General features: G+C 41.2%; 1 protein-coding gene across 8 annotated transcripts in view; it reads right to left on the minus strand.

Annotated features, from left to right (window-relative positions):
• camk2d1 (calcium/calmodulin-dependent protein kinase (CaM kinase) II delta 1) overlaps positions 1–21,805 on the minus strand; it is a 76,015-nt gene that overhangs the window by 41,272 nt on the left and 12,938 nt on the right. For all 8 annotated transcript variants that reach the window (XM_046380294.1, XM_046380293.1, XM_046380295.1 and 5 more), the window contains exon 3: positions 1,760–1,819. In XM_046380294.1, the coding sequence (XP_046236250.1) occupies positions 1,760–1,819 (60 nt within the window). The remainder of the gene's footprint in view (positions 1–1,759; positions 1,820–21,805) is intronic.

Raw genomic sequence — 21,805 nt, forward strand, 5'->3', positions numbered from 1 at the left:
GACATGGCGAGCATGTAGATATACTTATCTACGTACTTGCCATATCAACCCAGTGAAACAGAGTAATAGCTAAAGCTCTTCTTTCGTAATTTGGAGCAGACCTCTTAGTAAAGTTGCCAGTGTCAAAAATAAAACAACCATGTGGCTCTGAAGTAAAGCCTTGGTTTGGTTCTGGTTGCAGACATGGCAACACAAACCTGCAAAATAACCCTCTCTTAATTAAACCCTCCTCTCCTTTTCTCACTCCAGGACAATAGATCAGCAAACCAAATTACCCCTGCCATCCTCCATTCATTTGTCACCAGCCATCCCTCATTTTCACTACAAGAAAAGGAACCAAACAACAAATAAATGCCAGTTTTCACTGCGTAATGAAGACGTTACTGAGGTGGTAATTATAGTTTCTCGGCCTTCATGGCTCCTGAAGCCAGGATGGAGGGCGGTGTGTGTGTGTTTGTGTGTGTGTGTACTGGGGATGGTGCAAGGGAGCAGATGTTTGCACAAGCTGGAGTATAGTGTAACTGAATGATGCTAACCACAACAATATTGCTTAAGGTAGAACTTATTATGCATCAGTGGTTAGGGTTAAGGGTTGGTATGCCTCATCAGAATTGTTGGTTGAATATCTTCAGAAACCATGCTTAGAAGTAGGAATTAATTAAGGTACTGTGTCCAACCACTTCTGTAACACACCGAACCTCCCTTCACATCATGTTTAACCAGCTGTGCACAAATGAGACAGCAACCAAGGTTGAAAACAGTCTCTCTTTTTTAGTCTTTACACAGGATTGTTTTTTAGATTTTTTTCCGACAGTAAAGAAGTTAAACTCTATAAATGCCCTGCAGGACAGACAATCTAAGAATGTGCTCTGTTATCCACATATTTAAACACTATCACATCCTCTCTCTCTGAATGAACTGTGAGATTTCCATCCTGTCACTGAGTGTGGCTGCACTGAACAGCTATAGACACTTTGCCCGTTGGTGTACTCTGACAGCTGGGGTTTGGCAAGTTTGCGTAAAACCTCTATGAGAATAAAAGCTTTTCAGATGCCCAAATACAGAAGCAAAATACTCAGACAGGGTTTTATAACTCTAAGACTATGAATGTTCTTTCATCACAACAAGGTGAACAACAGATATTCGGCATCGACATTACAAAATGCTTCTAGTGTTATTTTGAGGTTCAAGGTTAAATGAATGCAGCCCATTGCCACATGCTGCATCGTGGAGGCTGCTTCACTCAAAAGAATGAGAGGCTATGGTGTTCACGCAGGTCTAAAGTAGGTTGAAACATAGCTTTAGGGTTAAGATTAAGGTGCATCTCCTATGAATTCATAAAAATTACTGACATGTATCTCATGTTAAATATTGTACCCTACATGATGCAAAGGCCCACATGCTTCTCACGAACGTAACCTGTCTTAAAGGCAAACTTGTGATTCGAGAACATACAAATAAAATCGTCTCTGCTCCAAAGTGACAAAACAAGTTTATGTGTGGGCATGTCAGCAGAATCGAGCCAAAAAATGTTTATTTCTATGGTTACACGTGTGTTGTATAGAAGACAAACAAACACTGTGGCTTCCTTCCAGATATAGTATGCGGTCAAAAGTACTTAGGAGGAAAACAATCTTCTGGCTAACTTTTGTTTTGAAACACATGGACATATATATGAAATATAATTCTCCGTGTGACATGATCAGAGGGAGGACAGAACACACACACACACAGCACATATAATGGTGGCACTAGTTACCAATGTTGGGATGCTTGAGCAGGCGGCAGATCCTGGCCTCTCGCTCCAACTTCTGGTGATCTGTGGAGACAAAAACAACACATCTGTCACATGTGTCTACTGAGCCCTCCTGAAATTCTTCAAACCTCTCCACAGCAATTCTACATTAAATAGTGCCTCTATTTGCCTCTGCTGTCTCTGTCCTCATGGGAACAAATGAGCAGCATAAGAAACATTCACAGGATATCACAGTATACTGTAGTCAGGAGATGAATATAAAGACACCCATGGGACATCTCCAGGCCTGCTGTTGATACAGTATGTGTTAGCTATGTTGACACTGCGATCCATCACATTAAAGCTGTTATGCTCTTAAACATAAAGTCACTTTTGCTATACTGAAGCAGAAAAACAATGGCATTCAATTTTAATTCAATTTATTTATTTATATAGCACCTTAGACAATCAAAATTGTCTCTAGATGTTTTACAGAGACCCAGAGCCTGAACCCCCGAGCAAGCAGACAGTGGCAAGGAAAAACTCCCTTTTAACAGGAAGAAACCTTGAGCAGGACCCGACTTGCAAGGGAGAACCATCCTGCTGATAGTCGGCTGGGTGAAGGGGGGGAAGAAGAGGTAGACAGAACAGAGAGGATGAAAGAGAGAGAGAGAAAGAGAGAAACATACATGCAATAAACACCATAAATTACAAAGGCACTGTGTGTTCGGCACTGTCAGATAGTAGCAGGTGCTTTTCCAGGTTAAAAGTATTCAGCACATAAAGTCAGGAACATATCCACACAGTCTTTCCCATTAACGACTTGACAGTTATGTATCTTTAATTTATGTTGTTAATTCCAGTTATTTATTTAAATACAGGAGAGCCACTGAGAGCACATTCTTTAAAGGTTTTGCTGAATGAAATACATGGACATCATTTAAATATAACATATGTATATACAATACACTATATATACAAAAGTGTAGGTCAGACCTCTTTATTATTGAATTCAGGCATGGTATGGGGCTGTTTCTTTAGGGGTTGGGTTAGGGACCTTATCTCCAGCGAACAGGAATGTTTCAGCATACCAAAACATTTTGGACAATGCTGTGCTTCCAACTTAATGGCAACAGTTTAGGGAAGACCTGTTCCAGCATGACTGTGCCCCAGTGCACAAAGCAAGGTCCATAAAGACATGCCTGGATGAGTTTGGTGTGGAGGGACCTGACTGGCCCGCCCTGACCTCAACTGCATCGAACACCTTTGGGATGAACTGAAACGGAGACGGGCCGTACTGTTGCTCTACTGCATGAAAAGGCAAAAACATGGGCAGAAATACTCCAAAATCTTGTGGAAACCTTCCCAGAAGAGTGGAAGCAATTATCGCGGCAAAGCTCTTGGTATACAGAATGCAATGTCATTAAAGTTCCAGTTGGTGTAATGGTCACATGTCCCAATACTTTGTCTACTGTCTATATAGAGTACAAAAAACAAAAAAAAAAACACAAAAAAACACAAAACAAACAGTCAAAGCATCACACACAGTCACACTGCTCCAAGCCAATCAAAAGGGCCCTGAATTCGTTTATTTGACTCACTGTGGAGAAGCGTTGTTATTACTCAATCAAGAAGATGCGAAGTATAAACGTTAACATCCACTATGTGCCACTACGAGGGAATTTGCTCTTCAAAGGAGCACACTCATACTTTGGAGGGTTTCCATTACAGGTTCTATTTCCTGCCAATACCACAGTTTCACCCTGCCATAGAGAATAGTTTCTGGTATATCATAGATCATATCGTACATCATAGATATTGTTGTTAGCAAACAGTAACAGTGCTAGGGTTTAAGGTGGGGTCCTTTGGGGACACCTCAGACAAATACATGTTCATAACGTGACCTCCTGCATATCAGTCTTAAAAAAAAAAGCAAAAAGGGAAGAATAGAACACAAAATACTAAGTTCTGTGCTGTGGAATATAACAATATACAGCAACAATGTCTAAACAATGTCTAACTAATAAAGTTTATTATTATCAGTAACGTGGATTGTTAAGTGGATTGTAACCTGTGCACCAAACTGTCACCTGATTGGACAAATCAAGAACTAGTCTCCAGCCAAAGACCAATCAAAATGCTGCCATGCAAATTTATCATTTGGTTCTCCATTCAATTTTAATTCTATTTATTTATATAGGGCCACTGTCTCATGACAGTTTCCAATTACAGAAGTCTAGACCAAAACTCTTTAATTTAGAGTAAGCAGTGAGGGTTGTCTCAACTTGCACCAATGGAACAGGATCCTGCTTCCTTGTAATCCAATTTTGGTTCCAACCAGATATGATGACACCATCTCCAATCACGCCTGGGTTTACAAGTCTCTAATCCTAACGAGACCAGTGGGATGTGCTTTTAAAAGGGCAGTAATCTTCATGGTCACCAGATGAACGTGGACTTCCCTCCCTTCTTCCTACATCATCCTTTCCACCTGGATGCCTGGATGGCACGCTGCTAATCTGTGACATAACAGGATTTATAGAATGAGCGCTGCCTCTCCGCGACCACACGCAACTGATCTTTTCCTCGCCACGCTTTCCTTCATTTCCTTTCATTGCTTCGCTGCCTGTATGCTAATTTAACAACCGAAGCCACTTCAAGAGAATTAGATGTATCCTTAACTGTTTTAAGTGATAATATGTGTACATAATATATTATTATATATGGGGGATGGGTGACATGCTTAAAATAACCATACTGTACACACATGATTATTTTATTTTCTTCATACACTTGAGTTAAAAATATCCCTTAAAAAAGATATCTGGCTGCCTTCGCTTCTATCACTTCAACTGCCATGACCCAGATGACTCAGAACCTACACTGACATTAAATTTTGAACACAATTAAAATTTTCAGTACAAACATCTTTGAAATGTACCCATACCCAATTATGGGCAACTGGTCAGTTTTGTAAGTCTGTGTGTCATGGAGAAGGCCGTGGGCATCAAGTAAAGATAGAGGGTGGTGTTGGGTCAGGGTTCAGCCATTTCTATGGAGACTCACTGCAATGAGTAATAATTCTATTTTCAAAATTGACAATGCAGCACCGCATGCTAATCCTGCGCTGGACACAGTGGACAATATCCTCTCTTCCTCTCTCATCTTCCTCACCTTCTCTCTTTGCCTCACTCCCCTCAGCTTCTCCAGTGTTTCCTCTCTTACCAAAGCTGAGCTTAAGCTGACAGCCTTTTCATTTTGACTGTCAGAAGAGGAAAGAAAGTTTTAGCTTATATATTTTATGTGAATATTAAACTGACAGACAATGCTCCAAATAATAATGCTTAGGATAATAGTAAGCAATAAAAATTGGGTTTCCTCATTTTATCATGTATTTTAACAACCTGACTGCAAGCTAAGTGCTCATACTTGAGTTTAATGTTAATCAATCTGACATTAATGGATGGAATTATGTTTACTTACAAAAGCTAACTAGTTAATTCACCAAAGTGAAACTAACAAGTCAGTTCAATGACATCACGATTGGGGTGTGAACTGTGAACTACAAGCTATCCGGCTGTAAAGCCCTCCCTCTCTTTCTCTCTCTCTCTCTCTCTCCCTCTCTCTCTCTCTCTCTCGGCCCGCAGCATTCAGCTGTATGTCCAGTTCGTTGACATGGCCAAAAATCTTCCGAGTTGATCAGAGATCTTGTATTTACATTAAGAGCTCTCACTCCTCCAATCATTCACTCTCCTGCACACATACACAAACACGGCATGACGCAAGCGATCAGGAGAAGAGATCAGGAGACTTTTATTATGGGGCAGCCGTGGCCTAGAGGTTGGAGAAGGTCGGAAGGTCGCTGGTTCGATCACCCCCCCCCCCCCCCCCCCAGACGGGCAGGAAAAATTTGACTGTGGTGGAGTGACAATGCCGCCCCCCCCCATATTAGCCAGCTGATGTGCCCTTGAACAAGGCACTTAACCCCTAATATATGCTCCCCGGGCGCTTGATGCAGCCCACTGCTCCTGTGTGTTTCACTGCATGTTGCATGTGTGTGTGTTTCAATCAGTGACGGGTTAAATGCAGTGAAGTAATTTCCCAGCTTTGGATTAATAAAGTAAATTAAATGAAAATTAAAATTAAATTACATACACCTCCGAAAATATACAGAGGTCTGGACCTCAATGGTAGCTACAGCCATGGTCCTAGAACGAGTACTTGATTAAGAACTAATATCAGCATACTTCATTGAGAACTGTTATACTCAAACAGAAAGCTGACTAAAAATAAGTCTGCGATCATAACTTAGATTTGTTTCAGTTTCTCAGTTCTTATTTGACTGTTCTGTATTTTCACTCACTGTACTTCCCCTACTGCCGCAAATAACTCAAGCAATTCGAGCTGTGTATTATATGTAACAGTACACAAGTATTAAATTCACAAAGGAGCGTAGTTTACAGCTTATATTTGGGCTGCAACATCAGGCTTTCGGGCTTGACCACCCGCAGCCAAATTCACCACTACACAAAAAGTCAAGATGCTTCTCAATCCTAAATCCAAGTCCTAAGTGCAATTCGCTCCGGAACTGACCCATTTAGGGAACCCACGAGCTTGTCATCAGGCCGTTGAAAACGAGGACAGCAGCTATTTTCAATGCAGCCGAATGATCAAATGATTTGTCCCTGCAGTGCTGTAAAACAGCACATCTGACTCCACATCTAGTTTCTGCAGGTTCAGCCACTTAAAAAAAAAATCATTCCTCTATGTACCTACACGCAAACACATTAGTGTTGCAGACACATCTTGGAGAACAGATTATCACTACCCTAAGATCATCTCATTTAAAACTAGAAGAAGAGAAAAGAACCTGAACTTTGACCACGATAACTCAGAAAAGGTCTGTCATTCCTCACCATTTTCACACGCTATTATTAAAGCAGGAGGTGAGCAATCCTGTTTTTCTAGTGCTTTTCCACATTTTTTGAAGGGGCCACGTCTACAGTGACGAGTCACTGTGTGACCAGGATCACAGAAGCTCACAGAGGAGCTGACATGTCAGGAAAAGAGAAGCAAAAGGAGTAGCAAAAGGTCCTTACAGACACACACACACACACACACATACATACAAACCCTGAGAAGCAAGCAGGGAATAACTACAAAGACTTTGGAAGATATTAAGGGCTCCTGAAGGTGCAGAACCCAAAGACATTCTTTAGAAAACATTTCAAAAAGTAGAGTTTTCTATAAACACCATCTATAACGGTTATCCTTGAATGGTAAAACTTGGTATGCCTAAATACAGCAAACACAAAACTCTTTCCGGCGTACTGATGTTTCCTTTCACCGTGCAGCCCCACACAGGTGTAACATGTCCGTCTCAACAGTCCATTTTGATGCTTAAGCTGACAATCATAATTAGTAATAATAATCCATCATGATTTTCTTCACTAGCAGAGCTACAGATTTAGGATTCTCTACGCGTGCGCACGCCTTCATGCGTTCATGTGTCAAGAAAACGCCAGTTGCCCCTGCAAACACAAAGATTTGGCTGTCCATGTGCGACACACGGTTGTGTGTCCTGCACCGAGTTGGAAGCACACTGACTCACTGCTATGTTTGTGTAATGTCTACTTGTGCATCTGGTTCTTTTAATTTATCCTGGAGTTGCATTTTCTGACTGACTGCTAGCCTGAAACCCAAACAAATATTGTATACATCTCTGATTTTTTTTTTCAGTGAAGCCTCAGGTTGACTGACTTACAAATGTGTGAGTCTTAGACTTTCAATCATCTACAGTTGTGGTGAAAGTGATCCTTGTCCTGTTTTGTGAGGAAGTTTGTGAGGAAGGTTAGCTTTGTGATGGGGTGAGCATTTGTTTTCTTATGGGGAAACCCTGCAGCAGTGCTTCATACACCAGCACACTTCAGTTCAAATATTGCTGGATCACCTAACAGCATCTGAAATCCTCTTTCCAAATATGAGATTGCAGGAGGACAATCCGACATCACAGCCACGTCATGCAGGTGTATGCAGATGTGGAAAAAAGGCAGGGTGAGAATTTTTCCCTTAAGATCTCTTTTTTTTCATTCTTCACTATTTTCATATATCACTATTTCCGATACTGCATATTCTGGTCTGTTATCTCATTCTAGGCTTCCCATAGGCCAAATCCTTCTGTACAGCACTAAACCTTCTCTCTCTCTATCTCTCTCTCTCTCACACACAGACACACACACACACACACACACACACACACACACACACACACATACAGCAACTATGGCTCAGTTGTAGCCAAATCTCTCTGGCCCACTTTCAGCCACAGGGGATATTTCCAGCCACCCCGAACACATAAAGAAGTCCAGTCACCACACTAAACTCTGACAACAGCAATCAGAGAGCTGACATGCCATTCCGGTAGCAGTAAAACAGCAGTAAGCTGTTAGTGAAGAAGAAACCTACAAAGATTCAAAAACATATGTTCAAAGATTATTAAAACTACTGCCAACAAGAGTAAGAGGAGCACTTTAAAACAATAACAAACCTGAGAGACCAAAGCAGTGTGTCCGATTTAATAATGCACATTTGTCTTTGTACTCCACCATACTTTTGTGGTGCATTATGAGTTAGATCTTAGATATTGTCACAACAGCTGCCAGAAAACAAACAAGCATTAAGCAGTACAGTAAATGAGTGAAGCAATAAATGATTGGAAGAATGAGTATCTGAATGGACTACTTTATGAATCCATGAGGAACTTCATATCTTAAATGGTAAATATTTAGTTAAGCAGAAAGAAGTCTTGTCAGTAAACTTAAAAGCTCAGAGCAGTGTTCAACTACAGCATGCAAAGCTCTATGTTCTGTGTTCAAGTGGCTTTTGCTGTATGGCACCAAAGCCATTCAGGTTGAGGGGGTGATGTGACAAGGTGGCACTGTCAGAGAAAACCGCTGTGAGCATGCTGCCCGCTATCACAACCGGTCAGGTGTTTGGGTGTTGTCGTGAGCCGCCACAGAGACATCCATCACAACAAAAACATCTAACAATCCTGACCCCTGACGTTCTGAACACTCAGCATGTGTGTGAGTGTGGCAGGGTGTGGTTCTGAAGAAAGGGCATTCAGGAGGTTAAGTAATGTCTGACTGAACAATGAAGCGCTCATTAATGCCATCAATGATGGCAGGAATTGCTCCTAGTCCAGCTAATATGGGCAATATTTTTTAAATTGATATTCAGAGAGCTGGTGACAAAAGCACTTTGTATAGGATTTCTTAAATGTATTGATTTCATACTGACTACTTGAAAGGGAGTAAATATTATGTATAATAAAGTACTGGCAGCCAATGGTTTCTGCAGAAGCCAAGATGTTTTTGCTTTCAAACAGGATTTTAATACTAATAGCCAGACTGCAGTGACAACGTGTGCTGTAAGCTTAGACTGCCCATGTGATGAAGATGATGTAGTGTAAAAAGGGTGGACAGGCCCAGCTGTTACACAGACCGAGGAGGGAGAGGACGGACGGACCAGCTTCAGTCACTTATGCATTTCTTCATGGGACGTCAACATGACAATTTTGTACTATTTTGTACTCAAGTCAACTTGTTACAGAGATTAAGTCACAACAATATTAAGAGTTAAATGGTGGTGATGAAAGTTTCATAAATCATAATCTTTTCTCCGATTTAAATCAAAAACTCTGTCAGCATTTGATTGGTATTACATTACAATGTCTAAGTTGACAGTATCATTGTGAACAATCGTTGGGTGAGGGTTACTCGTTGGGGAGGCTGACGGCAAATGTCCTCAAGTGATGTTTCTACTCAGCTTGGTCCGATTGAACTGATAATAGAAATACAAATTAGCGTGGCATGGTTTGACTTGGTATGGAAAAGCCCTAATTGGGTTTAGTGAGGAATTCAAAGATTCTGATGCGACTGACAGTCTTCGCTCTGAGGACCAATATGGATGTACCATGAGCAGGTGGGAGTCACGTTAAGTTATGAATGTTACTGACAAATGGAGAGTAATGCTTCCACTCACAACACCTTCATCATTTATCCCACTTCCATACTGGACTCTCTATTGATAATCTGGGCAACAAATTTCAACTCAATTGTTGATGAATGTGAGGTGTTTAGTTTTGAGAGCTATGATAATCTTCACCTTTGGGAAATTAAGTGCTATTTACTCAACAGTTTAAGTTCCCAATGGACTAATTATACATGCTGCAGGATTAGTGTTTTCGTTAGATCAGTTTGTTCCGCCCAGAATGACCATGAACCTTGTACCAGACAATCACTTCAGGAGCTGGTCCTTGAATGACCACATTTTTTGGTCATTCAACGGTCCACTGAAATTTTCTGGTATGTATAAAACGTTTTTGATAACATGTTTTTCTACAACCTACAAACCTGAGCTAGTTATACAACCCTTTGTTTAAAAGATCGCCAAAACCTCAGTTAATGAATGACATAAGGTTCGGATTGGATCAGATTGGATTGAGGAAGTCTCCTCAAACATGTAACATGTAACTCCATTCAATCCTATCAAAGGCCTTTTCTGTATCTAGTGAGACAGCAAGGACCCTGTGTTTCTTCTGGGTGTTGAACTGAACTATATTCAGTAATGTCCATGAATAAATCCTGTCTGATCTGGGTTTATGAGAGCTGGGAGTAATCCCTCAAGATGCCTGGCAAGTTTATTCTTTAAAATAGCATATATAAGATATATATATGGTGCCACGGTGGTGCAGTAGTTAGCACTGTCGTCTCATAGCAAGAGGGTTCCAGGTTCGAATCCCGGTCTGGGCCCTTCTATGTGGAGTTTGCCTGTTCTCCGTGTGCCTGTGTGGGTTTTCTCTGGGTTCTCCGGCTTCCTCCCACAATCCCAAAGACATGCACATTAAGTTAACTGGCTACTCTACATTGCATCTAGGTGTGAGCGTGAGAGTGTGTGGTTGTCTGTCTTTGTGTGTCACCCCTGCGATTGACTGGCGACCAGTCCAGGTTGAACCCCGCCTCTCGCCCGTAGTCAGCTGGGATAGGCTAGAGCTCCCCTGCAACCCTGACAGATAAGCAGTATAGAAAATGGATGGACGGAAGATATACAGTGGTATGAAAAAGTTTGGGCACCCCTGATCATTTTCAGGATTTTCCTTTATAAATCATTGGTTGTTCGGATCAGCAATTTCAGTTAAATATATCATATAGCAGACAAACACAGTGATATTTCAGAAGTGAAATGAAGTTTATAGGATTAACAGAAAGTGTGCAACAATTACTTAAACAACATTAGGCAGGTGCATAAATTTGGGCACCCTTGTTGTTTTATTGATTTGAGTACCTTTAGCACTAATTATTGGAACACAAAGTTTGTTTGGTAAGCTCATTGACCCTTGACCTACATACACAGGTGAATCCGATCATGAGAAAGGGTATTTCAGGTGGCCAGTAGCAAGTTGTTCTCCCTTTTGCATCTTCTCTGAGGAGTGGCAACATGGGAGCCTCAAAACAACTCTCAAATGACCTGAAAACAAAGATTGTCCAACATCATGGTTTAGGGGAAGGATACAAAAAGCTGGCTCAGAGATTTAAGCTGTCAGTTTCCACTGTGAGGAACATAGTGAGGAAATGGAAGACCACAGGCACAGTCCTAGTTAAGGCCCGGAGTGGCAGGCCAAGAAAAATCTCTGATAAGCAGAGGCGAGGAATGGTGAGAACGGTCAAACTCAACCCACAGACCAGCTCCAAAGACCTACAACATGATCTTGCTGCAGATGGTGTCACTGAGCATCGTTCAACTATTCAGCGCACTTTGCACAAGGAGATGCTGTATGGGAGATTAATGCGGCGGAAGCCTTTTCTACGCACATGCCACAAACAGAGTCGCTTGAGGTATGCTAAAGCACATTTGGACAAGCCAGCTTCCTTTTGGAATAAGGTGCTGTGGACTGATGAATGTGAAATTGAGTTATTTGGACATAACAAGGGGCGGTATGCATGGCGGAAGAAGAACACAGCATTCCAAGACAAACACTTGCTACCCACAGTAAAATTTGGTGGTGGTTCCATCATGCTGTGGGGCTGTGTGGCCAGTGCAGGTACTGGCAATCTTGTAAAAGTTGAAGGTCGCATGGATTCCAGTCAGTATCAGCAGATTCTTGCCAACAATGTTCAAGAATCAGTGACAAAGTTGAAGTTGCGCCGGGGCTGGATACTTCAACAAGACAACGACCCCAAACACAACTACAACGTTCTGGAATGGCCATCTCAGTCCCCAGACCTGAACATTATTGAAAATCTGTGGTGTGATTTAAAGCGGGCTGTCCATGCTCGGAAACCATCAAACCTGACTGAACTGGAGATTTTTTGTAAAGAAGAATGGTCAAAAATACCTTCAACCAGACTCCAGACCCTCATTGGAAGCTATAGGAAGCGTTTAGAGGCTGTTATTTCTGCAAAAGGAGGATCTACGAAATATTGATGTCATTTTTCTGTTGTGGTGCCCAAATTTATGCACCTGTCTAATGTTGTTTAAGTAATTATTGCACACTTTCTGTTAATCCTATAAACTTCATTTCACTTCTGAAATATCACTGTGTTTGTCTGCTATATGATATATTTAACTGAAATTGCTGATCCGAACAACCAATGATTTATAAAGGAAAATCCTGAAAATGGGGTGCCCAAACTTTTTCATACCACTGTATATGCCATATATAAGCCAGGTTTAAAGTAGGGGGGGGGGGGGGGGATAACCCATGCTGAGTCTAAGTATATATCTGTAAGGGGACCTATTAATATGCTACTAAACTTTTTGTTAAAGTCAGAACCAAAGCCATCTGGACCTGGAGCTTTGCCTCCTCTAAGAGAGTGTATTACTTCTAAGACTTCTTCCTTGCTAATTGGTCTGCATGAACCTGCTTTCTTCTCTTCAGGAAAAGGTGGAAGCTCTAGTTTACGAAGAAACTTTGCTCTAGTTTAAGTAGAGTATGTGTACTCAGAGCAGAGGTCTTTATAAAAATAATCTCACTTTCTTATTTATATCAGCTGATTTGAAGTTACCTAGATCCGTTATGATCAATGAGAGATGGGATGCAATCTTCTATGCTGTAGAGTGTCGAAGTAGCAGAGTGAAGAAAGCCGATGCCAACAGACTCATCAAGCTCATCAGAAAAGCTGGTTCTGTCCTGGGAGTGGAACTCCCAGACTCCTACAACTCAATACCACACATATGGACACTGGAATGCCTGGAAATGTACATCGACATTACACTAAGAGCCTTCATAAAGAAGTCAATGGGGCTGTGGAAGGCAACTCTAGAGGTCAACTTAAAGCCAGCACAAGTTACCATCAAATACAGCATATACCAAGGTGATGCGCTATGCCCGTTATTGTTCTGCATAAGCCTGAACCCCCTCAGTCAGATCATCACAAGGAGTGGTTATGGATATCGGTTGCCAAAGTGGGGCAACCATCAACCACCTCCTCTGCATGGATGACATCAAGCTGTACACCAAGAACGAGCGAGACATTGACTCCCTGACCCACATCACCAGGAACTACAGCAATGACATCAGAATGTCATTCGGACTAGATAAGAGTGGTCGGATAGTAACAAAGAGGGGAAAGATGATCAGAATGGACGGAACTGAGGCTCTGAATGTCCTGAGAAGAATGGTCACTAAGTAATCTGAGAGAAGACTGGAGGAGATGCATCCAGGTGGCTAAATTGGTGTTTAAAATGTCAATCTCTGGAGTCCATTCCTGCTCAGAAATTCGTCCACTTCCTGTGGCCCAGTGAGTTCACTGGATAGCGCATATGGAACCGTATTCGTCTTCAGATGAGTTGGTCGCACAACCCGTTCAACTACTGCCAGGCATCCCTCACCTGTGCCAATAAGTCCGGGCAGAGGTAAATCCTGCTGCCCTTGAAGGTGAGTTCGACCTTGTGTTGGTCTCCATGGAAACACAATGATAGAAACATAAATGTGACATTTCTGGATTTTTTGGAGAATCTCTGCAAGTTGATACCTGCTTAAACAAACAGCAGTAGGAATGACTGATCTAAAAACAAACAAACAAACAACAAAAAAACAAAACAAAACTGGGACACCACATTCTATTGTTAAAGAAAACAGAAAAAAAAACATGCATGTGTACTCAGCCTACAGGGGAATAAGACTCACAGGAAAATAGTTAATACCACAATCATCCAGGGTTTAAGAGATTAAGGTTACCACCGAAAACCTAGAAAGAACAAGAGTCTGCACTCTAATGGAGCTTTGTAAGCTTTTCAAATGTGCACTTATGCTACATGCACCATATTTACCTTACTGGTGGCAGATATTACCTGTGCTGTCCTATACAGGCTGTTTGCACAAATTGTGAGTGATCTCCATACCGAGTGTACTGTTAATGGAGGCCAAACTCCAGGTACATATATAGCTCTAAGAACATCCCCCAAAGATGACCTTTATTTACCCCCACCCACAAGCTCTCACTTTCATCCCTTCGATCTTTATCCTTTCCTTTTTCTCTCTTTGCTTTCATCATTCCAAGCGTTCTTCACCTTTTACCTCTCATTTTATCCATTATCTCACAAATAACATCTGAAAACATTGAACAATTCACAATGCAACATATTCACCTGGATCACCTGGGCAGAGAAAGAAAAAAAGACTAAATCTAAAGAACTCTGGGAAGAGCTGAAAGGGAGGTCACATTAAATAGTGACTTTTGCCTGTAGAAGCCATTTTGTTTTGAAAATGGTGTTGTTTTGGTATCCTTTGGTATCTTATCAGCAACTGATGTCATGGGATATATTCAGGGGAGGGGGTGAATAATCAAGCCCCTCCCTACTCCATTATTAATGGTTGACATGCCCTTGAGCAGGCATCTAACCCCGTAACTGCTCCCTGGGCACTTGACAGGCAACCCACTGCCTCTGTGAGTGTGTGCACTGCATGTAATTTGTTGGGTGTGCTGCATGTGTTTTCAACCACCGACGGGCTAAATGAAGAGGAAAAATTCAGTGTATGTAAAAAATATACTGCCCATAAAGCTGATTCTTCCTCTTCTTCTTCTTCTTCTTCTATCCCTCTTCCACAAAGTTCCAGGAAGTCACAAAAGAACAAAAAGGGGAAAAACACTGCTAAAACAATTCCCATAATGCAACCAATAGCATTTCTTCATTAGACCTTCCTGATGAACACATACATCTTTCAAACTGCACAGCTCCAGTTTGTGAGGCAGGATTTCTGCCGTAGAACTTGTGTCTATAAGCACTTTCTCATAAAACAAAGTAATTTAATCAAATAATCCAACACTGATTAGTACACTTTCAGTTCTCAAGGATTCTGGTGTAAGCGAACCCATAACAAAAGCTTTTTGCAAGCATGACCATTCTGCATGTTGTTTTTTAAACCACACGTCTATGTCTTTATTTTGTTAGCTGACAATATAATTCAGACAGGAAATATGAGTTGATATGCAACAAGTGCAACCATGTGAAATCAAGTTGTAGAGATGCTAATCTGTACAGTAGCCATATCTGCCTGAGGTCAAAAACCCCTCATTTGAATCCTCCTACACCTCATATCCTCTTCTGACCAGTCAACAATGGAAACTCTGAGGTCAAAAATGCATTAGGTGCACTCCAGCAAAATATCTCCAAACACTGGTGATTTTGTTTTCCACAGTAATGTTCCAATCTCTTTTCAACATTGCACGATTAAGACCACTTTTTATGGATTCTCACCACAGAAAAAAAAAGACAATTCCTCTGTGATGTTTCCTCAGTGTTTACGAGATTCAATATCTACCAGAAACCATTAAAATCTTATCCAGCAACAAGGCCATGTAGACACAGCCAGAAAATTCTTCTGGAAAATCTAAGCCCAACAGTATGTGTGAGTGCGAAAAGGAAAACTGTGACAATACGCTTATATCCTTCTGATAGTGACTTACACATACTGAAAAGTATGTCAAGAATGAATAGATAGAAAGAGGAAGGAAAAGAGATAATGGAAGCAAAAACGTGGTCTGTGAGTTTTTTTTCTTTCTTTCTTTCTTTCTTTCCTTATACATATTCATAACTTTAAAGCGCACAGCAGTCAAAGTTTTCTGAATGAAGTCATGTCAACAAAATGCAACTGTTGTGAAGCATAACTGTGAGATGACAATCAGAGGACTCTGTCTTTAATTTCTGTTGATTCCCCATTTTTCCCAGTGTTTCCCCTGCAATTCTTTCAGGGGTGCGCCCTGGCCCCCCAGCGGCACCTCCCGCCCCCCCAAGAACGCAGACTAGAAGTTGCGGGAGGCTGCCTTGTAAAGGGGTGGGGAGGCCGCCGCGGGGGTGGGGGCAGTGGCGTAGATAGAAATTTTTAGTTAGGTGGGCCTTTGCGAAATAGGGTGGGCCTATCAATACAGGGCAATTTTGATGGGCAATTTTTGTAGGCTAAAGTTGCTTCTCTAATATGGGATAGCCTAAAATAGGGATTGTAAACCGGTAGGCCAAAGTCAACTTAAATCTCATACATAATTAAATTATCAGCAGGCTAAATGAAGTAGCAATGCAAATTCACCTACCAACATGTGATGACTTGATTAATGCGTGCACAACTGCCCTCGCAACTTGTGACGTTGTGTATTTAAACCGCAAGGCTGCACGGATAACTTTTACATAAGGGGTTCCCTTACATACATAACTGTACTGTACTGAGTGCCTTGGCAGAGGAAGTAGAGGCCTGTAAATACCCTACTGATAAGGGACTGCATTCATTCCTTGCCACCTATCACTTCACTGCAGCCCTTCACCTACAAGCTGATGTCCTCCCTTATCTGACACGACTCTCTAAGCTCTTCCAAAAGGAGGATGTCATGTTCCTGACAATAAAAAAGCAGGTAACAAATACTGTAACTCAGCACATGGGCTAAGTTTTATCTTTGTGTTTATTTTTGCAAAAACATGGGGTGCCCCATTTAATCTTTCTACAAGTCAATATCCCTGTTTTCCCAGGTTCCTGTCACCCTGTCCTTAATAAAAGCAATAAAAGATTCTGGTGGTCATCAACCTGGTTCACACTTGAGTAAGTTGACTCAAAATTTGGATAACCCTTCAGGACTGGGGGATTTCAGTCACAGGTATGATCATGTGGCTTTTTGCTGACTTTAGAGGTTTAACTTCAATTTAGTTGTTGCACAGTTTTCTGTATATTAGTAGTTTACAGACAATTTTTCATGTTTGAGCAGGTGATGGATCCGTATTTAGATCGCTTAATTGCCAATCTTGAGAGATGTGTCTGTGTGGTTGGAGTCATGGCTACATCTGGAATTTTCAGTCCACAAGCAGCTACGCTTCCTGATGACATTGCACAAACAAAATTAAGAATACTGGCAGAAGAGTTTTGTTCCCGTAATGGACCTCTTTCAAGGAGCAAGTGGTCTCTGGTCTAGAGATAACTCAAGATAACTTAGAAATGTGACTATTTCACATGACATTATCATAATCATCATACTATCATTTTGTACTCTTTTCAGAGCAAGACACAGCTGGCCATACTGTCTGAACTTCCCTCTAAATATGAGGAGTTTGGAGTCCTGGACCCACCTATTAGTCTGCTGGCTTCCATTGTCCTGACGGTCCCAGTCAGCAGTGTAAACTGTGAGAGAGACTTCTCAACCTTTAACAGGGTGATGAATACTTTAAGCTATCAGCTTTGTCTTTAAAAGCCTAACAATTAATGCATTTGCAGGTCATGACAAACATTCGCAACAGGCTGCAAGGGGACCATCTTGCAGCTTGTATGCGAATATCTGTACATAGGCCAGATGTTTCTGAATTCCCTTATCAAGAGGCTCTGGAAATGTTTTTCAAGAAGCCCAGGAACATCCACTGCAGTGACAATAGCTGCAATCCTTGTAGATAATTATGTGTTCCAATGTTCTAAATGTGGACTATTCAGTGCAGGCTAAACATTTGTAGTTATGTGTTCCAGTGTTCCAAATGTGGACTATTCAGTGCAGGCTAAACATCTGTAGTTCTGTGTTACATTTATATGCAGGCTAAACAAAGTTTTGGAATAAATAACAAAGAATTATGCCTACTGAAAAGGACCTTGTCATTATAACAGAATGAACAAGAATAAATGTTAAAATGACATAAAGCTACAATTGAAAGCAAATATCTAACTGCTTCCTCTGTGGTTGGTGGGTCTTAGTCACCATAAGGGATGACATCTTTTATGGATGTTTCAATACTAATTGCAGCTATCGTGTCTTGGTGACAGTGAAGTAGTAGTCTGCCTCCTTTTTCTCTCCTTCTCCTTTGTGAGCACTCTTCTTTTTCAGAGATCAAACCATTATGTCTTCATCTCTGCGCCAGCATATGTCACCTGTTCCAGTCTTTTATCTTTTCCTCCCCTTCTTGGACAAGCCCCTTGTTAAATTGCCAAATAAACCATTTTGGTTTAGCAGAACCTCAGCCTCCCTTGTCTTATTTTCTTTCTCATTTGTCCCTTTTTCTCCACAACAAATTGTCCTAAACGTAACAGGGATACTAAATGCATCAGTTTCAGGGTGCTTATTTAAGTAAATGGGCCTGTTAATGCATGACCAGGTGGATGCAACAGAAAGGATTGGACTGAAGAACTTTTTAGAAAGAAACTTTGATAAATGAGGCCCGAGGACAGCAGGTTTATATATTCACATGGAAACTCTAACGATAATGTGAGAGTTGGGTATGAACTCCTACGTTTTTTTCCCCCATCTCTCTCATCAGCTCCTGGTTTGTCCTTCAGGCATGAGTCATAGTTTGTTTAATGAATCAACTTGGCTTGCACTCTGCTGCACAGACTGGGGACTCTGTTACAAACTTCCATTAAGTTTAACCCTCCCCATCTAACCTTGTCTTGAATTATCCAAGGCTCAAAAGTCATTACTAGTAATTCAATATTCAGTATTACACAATTACCTTACATGGTGCAAAGCAATCGCTTGTAGGGATTTTGTGGGATTTTTAAATTAAGCCTTGTAAATTTTGCATTTAAAAATAAATAAAAATGAAACTTTGAAAGATACATATAGAGTCAAAAAGTTAATTTATGATACTATCCTCCAGGTGTGTACATATGATGCGGGCTGCAAACACACACAGCCGGGAACCTTGGTCTGATGCCAAACTTGAATTCGAGCAGCATTCTAATCTGACTTTCTAATCTGAGTTTATGGGATTAAAGCGGAAAATGATCACTCTATCAGCCTGGATGAAATTGTGTATGCGCATCACAGACATATGTGTAAAGAAAAACCCTGGAAATGTATTTTCTGTTATCGTGGGCATGACTAAATGATCAGTCAGGAACATATGTGTATTGAGGTCACACCAACTGAACTGGGACCATGCTGTTAGGTTTATTCAGACACTGAATTTGGTACTTACAAGAAACTCGAGATTTATAGTTTATCTTGCATTAATATTCAGCTAAAATTCTATCTCTCATGTGGCATATATACCTGTGATGTGTGTAGCAATGATGCCCTTCCATCTTGTCCTCTGTAAAAGAATGGAAATACCAAAAGCCCTATGGAGGACCTTTGGTGATGTCACAGAATTTGTGATCTAAACGCTTACTGAGGGACTGCCACTTCTTCTTCTCCCCTAACTCCCAGCTGCCATTTGTCTGAATCCACTCTTGCCCTGGAGGGCTTTTTGACAGATGTATGACTGAGAGAAAACAAAAGCAGGGGAGGACATAATCCAGAGTAGTTGAGAGTGTGGAGGAGGAGGTATGCGAGTCTCTGGCTGCAATGCAGGGACAGCAGCACGAGACTGGGATTATAAATCCTGGATTACACACGCAAGCACACAAAAACATAAATCCACCATTGGATTTGCCTCAGTTCCTGCTTTTACTCATTTGGTCAAGATACATCCTCCACATTTCAGCATTTCAAATCACAGCCATGCCATAAATAATGACAGCTAGGGCTGAGAGATAAAATAAAATGCTACTGCGGTCTGGTAAATCTATGGCTTTAATCACCAAAAACATAGCTGCCCTACACTTACACTTAAAAGTACTCCATCAATTTAGCATAGTGCACTTATAACATTGCCAACTTACCGTATAATGGGCAGACATAATAAGTCAGCATCTGAACTATCATCTTTTTTGTTCCATACATCTTTCTTCATTGTCAAAAGCTGACGTCTACTTTACCCACAATGCAACTCGGTGGCTGACGGTCCAGTTGGATATTTAGGTGTGGTATGAAAGTGACAAATTTTGTCATTGGAGGGAACTCACTCCAACGAAACTCGTGCTCTGCATTTAACCCACCCAAGTGACGTGCACACACACACAGCAAACCCGGGGCAGTGGGCGACCGCGTGCAGCGCCCGGGGAGCAGTGGGGGTTAGGTACCTTGCTCAAGGGTACCTCAGCCATGGACACCGGGACGGGGAATCGAACCAGCAATCCACCGGTTACGGGTCCGACACCCTAACCGCTGATCCACGACTGCCCCACAAGGCAGTATGCTAGTAGCAGTTAACATAGCCTGGAGCCTCAAGCACTGATGATATAGATAAAAAGGATAGCCAAAACTATAAAGCAAAAATCCAGATTACATGAAACCGCAATTCGACTGGCATTCATCCTTAGCCTTGTGACAAATTACAGAGGCATCCCAACCTGAACTCTTCATTTCTCTATATTTGAACTGCAGAATTAAGCAACAATACTGAGAGGTCTTTACCCCCCACAGAAACATATCACGCTTGAATATGAACTGCTTTATTTTGGTATAGTGTGGGAGGAAACAGGTAGTGAATGAAAACAAGCTAGCAACTTGGAACGACAGCAAATAATGTGCATCACACATTTTTGGTCGTTTTTAGCTAATGAAGCCTTTTGCTTTCATTTTGTTCATCTAGCTTATTTGAAATACTTGAACACTAACATTTCGAAACAAAACTCTTAATGACTGTGTACTGTCAGAGTGAATACGTTTCAGTGGTCTCGTTCAATTCACTAGTGCCTTCAGGTCCTTCTGTAAAAGCTCTTATTTGTCTCATTTGTTTAACAAGGTGATACCTGGGGCACCAAATTTGCATTTGATGAAGAGCAAATCAGACTCATACTTAGAAAAATAAGACAATCAAAGCTGTGAAACAAAACTGCTCAAATCACACACACACACACACACACACACACACACACAGAGCCGACACACAAAAAGAACATGGACGCAAGCATATTTTTCCTCTCCTGTAGCTCATTCAGTCAATTTATAGAACTGAGTCACCCTCAAGTGGAGGCGTTAAATCTCGACAGCGATGTGACACAACCTCAATTAGCTTTCACTGCTTGCACAGATTCAAATCTGAAGGAAAAGAAAGGAAACTTGCTGTGTTTCACATGACAGCACGACAACTGATATTTGTGTATTTTAGAATGATAATGTTCTACTTATAGAGTAGCACATACATAGCACTATTACTGTTCTAAAACTTCCAGTAAGTCTGTGGTTTAAGGTGATCCAAAAAAGAAAATATGAAAAGCAACAGGTGTGTGTTGAAGACATTCAAAAAACAAAATAAGAAAAATACTGATGCTGTGTGTCTAACAAAAATGTTATTTCACACTTTTGCCTAGTCTTCTTATGTCTTCCCCTCATTTATGAGAGAGATGCAAGGCAGCGAATGTAAATTTATTCCCCTCTTTGGAGCAAAAAACAAAAAAGTACACTTATTTCCCACTGGCCAATTAGCATTAGAGACAGCACTCTGGAACATGACCGAATCACCTGGACATGCAGTCACAAAACACAGGATCAATGCAAGAAGGCAGCTGAAAGAAAAGTGCAAAAAATTGCTGTCTGTGCCCTCGAAAAAAAGTCAAATATCACCAGACTTAACCCGAAAAACAAATCAGATTTGAAACACCTCCAAGTGACATTTGTGTGGATGTCATTAGAGGCTCACTGAATGATGGGTGCTGGCAAAACCCGACTCTGATACCAGAGTCCATCATCCATTTAAAAACCTCTGATGTCATCATAATGT

Source organism: Scatophagus argus, chromosome 23 (assembly GCF_020382885.2).
Source record: "Scatophagus argus isolate fScaArg1 chromosome 23, fScaArg1.pri, whole genome shotgun sequence".
NCBI classification, from domain to species: Eukaryota; Metazoa; Chordata; class Actinopteri; family Scatophagidae; genus Scatophagus; species Scatophagus argus.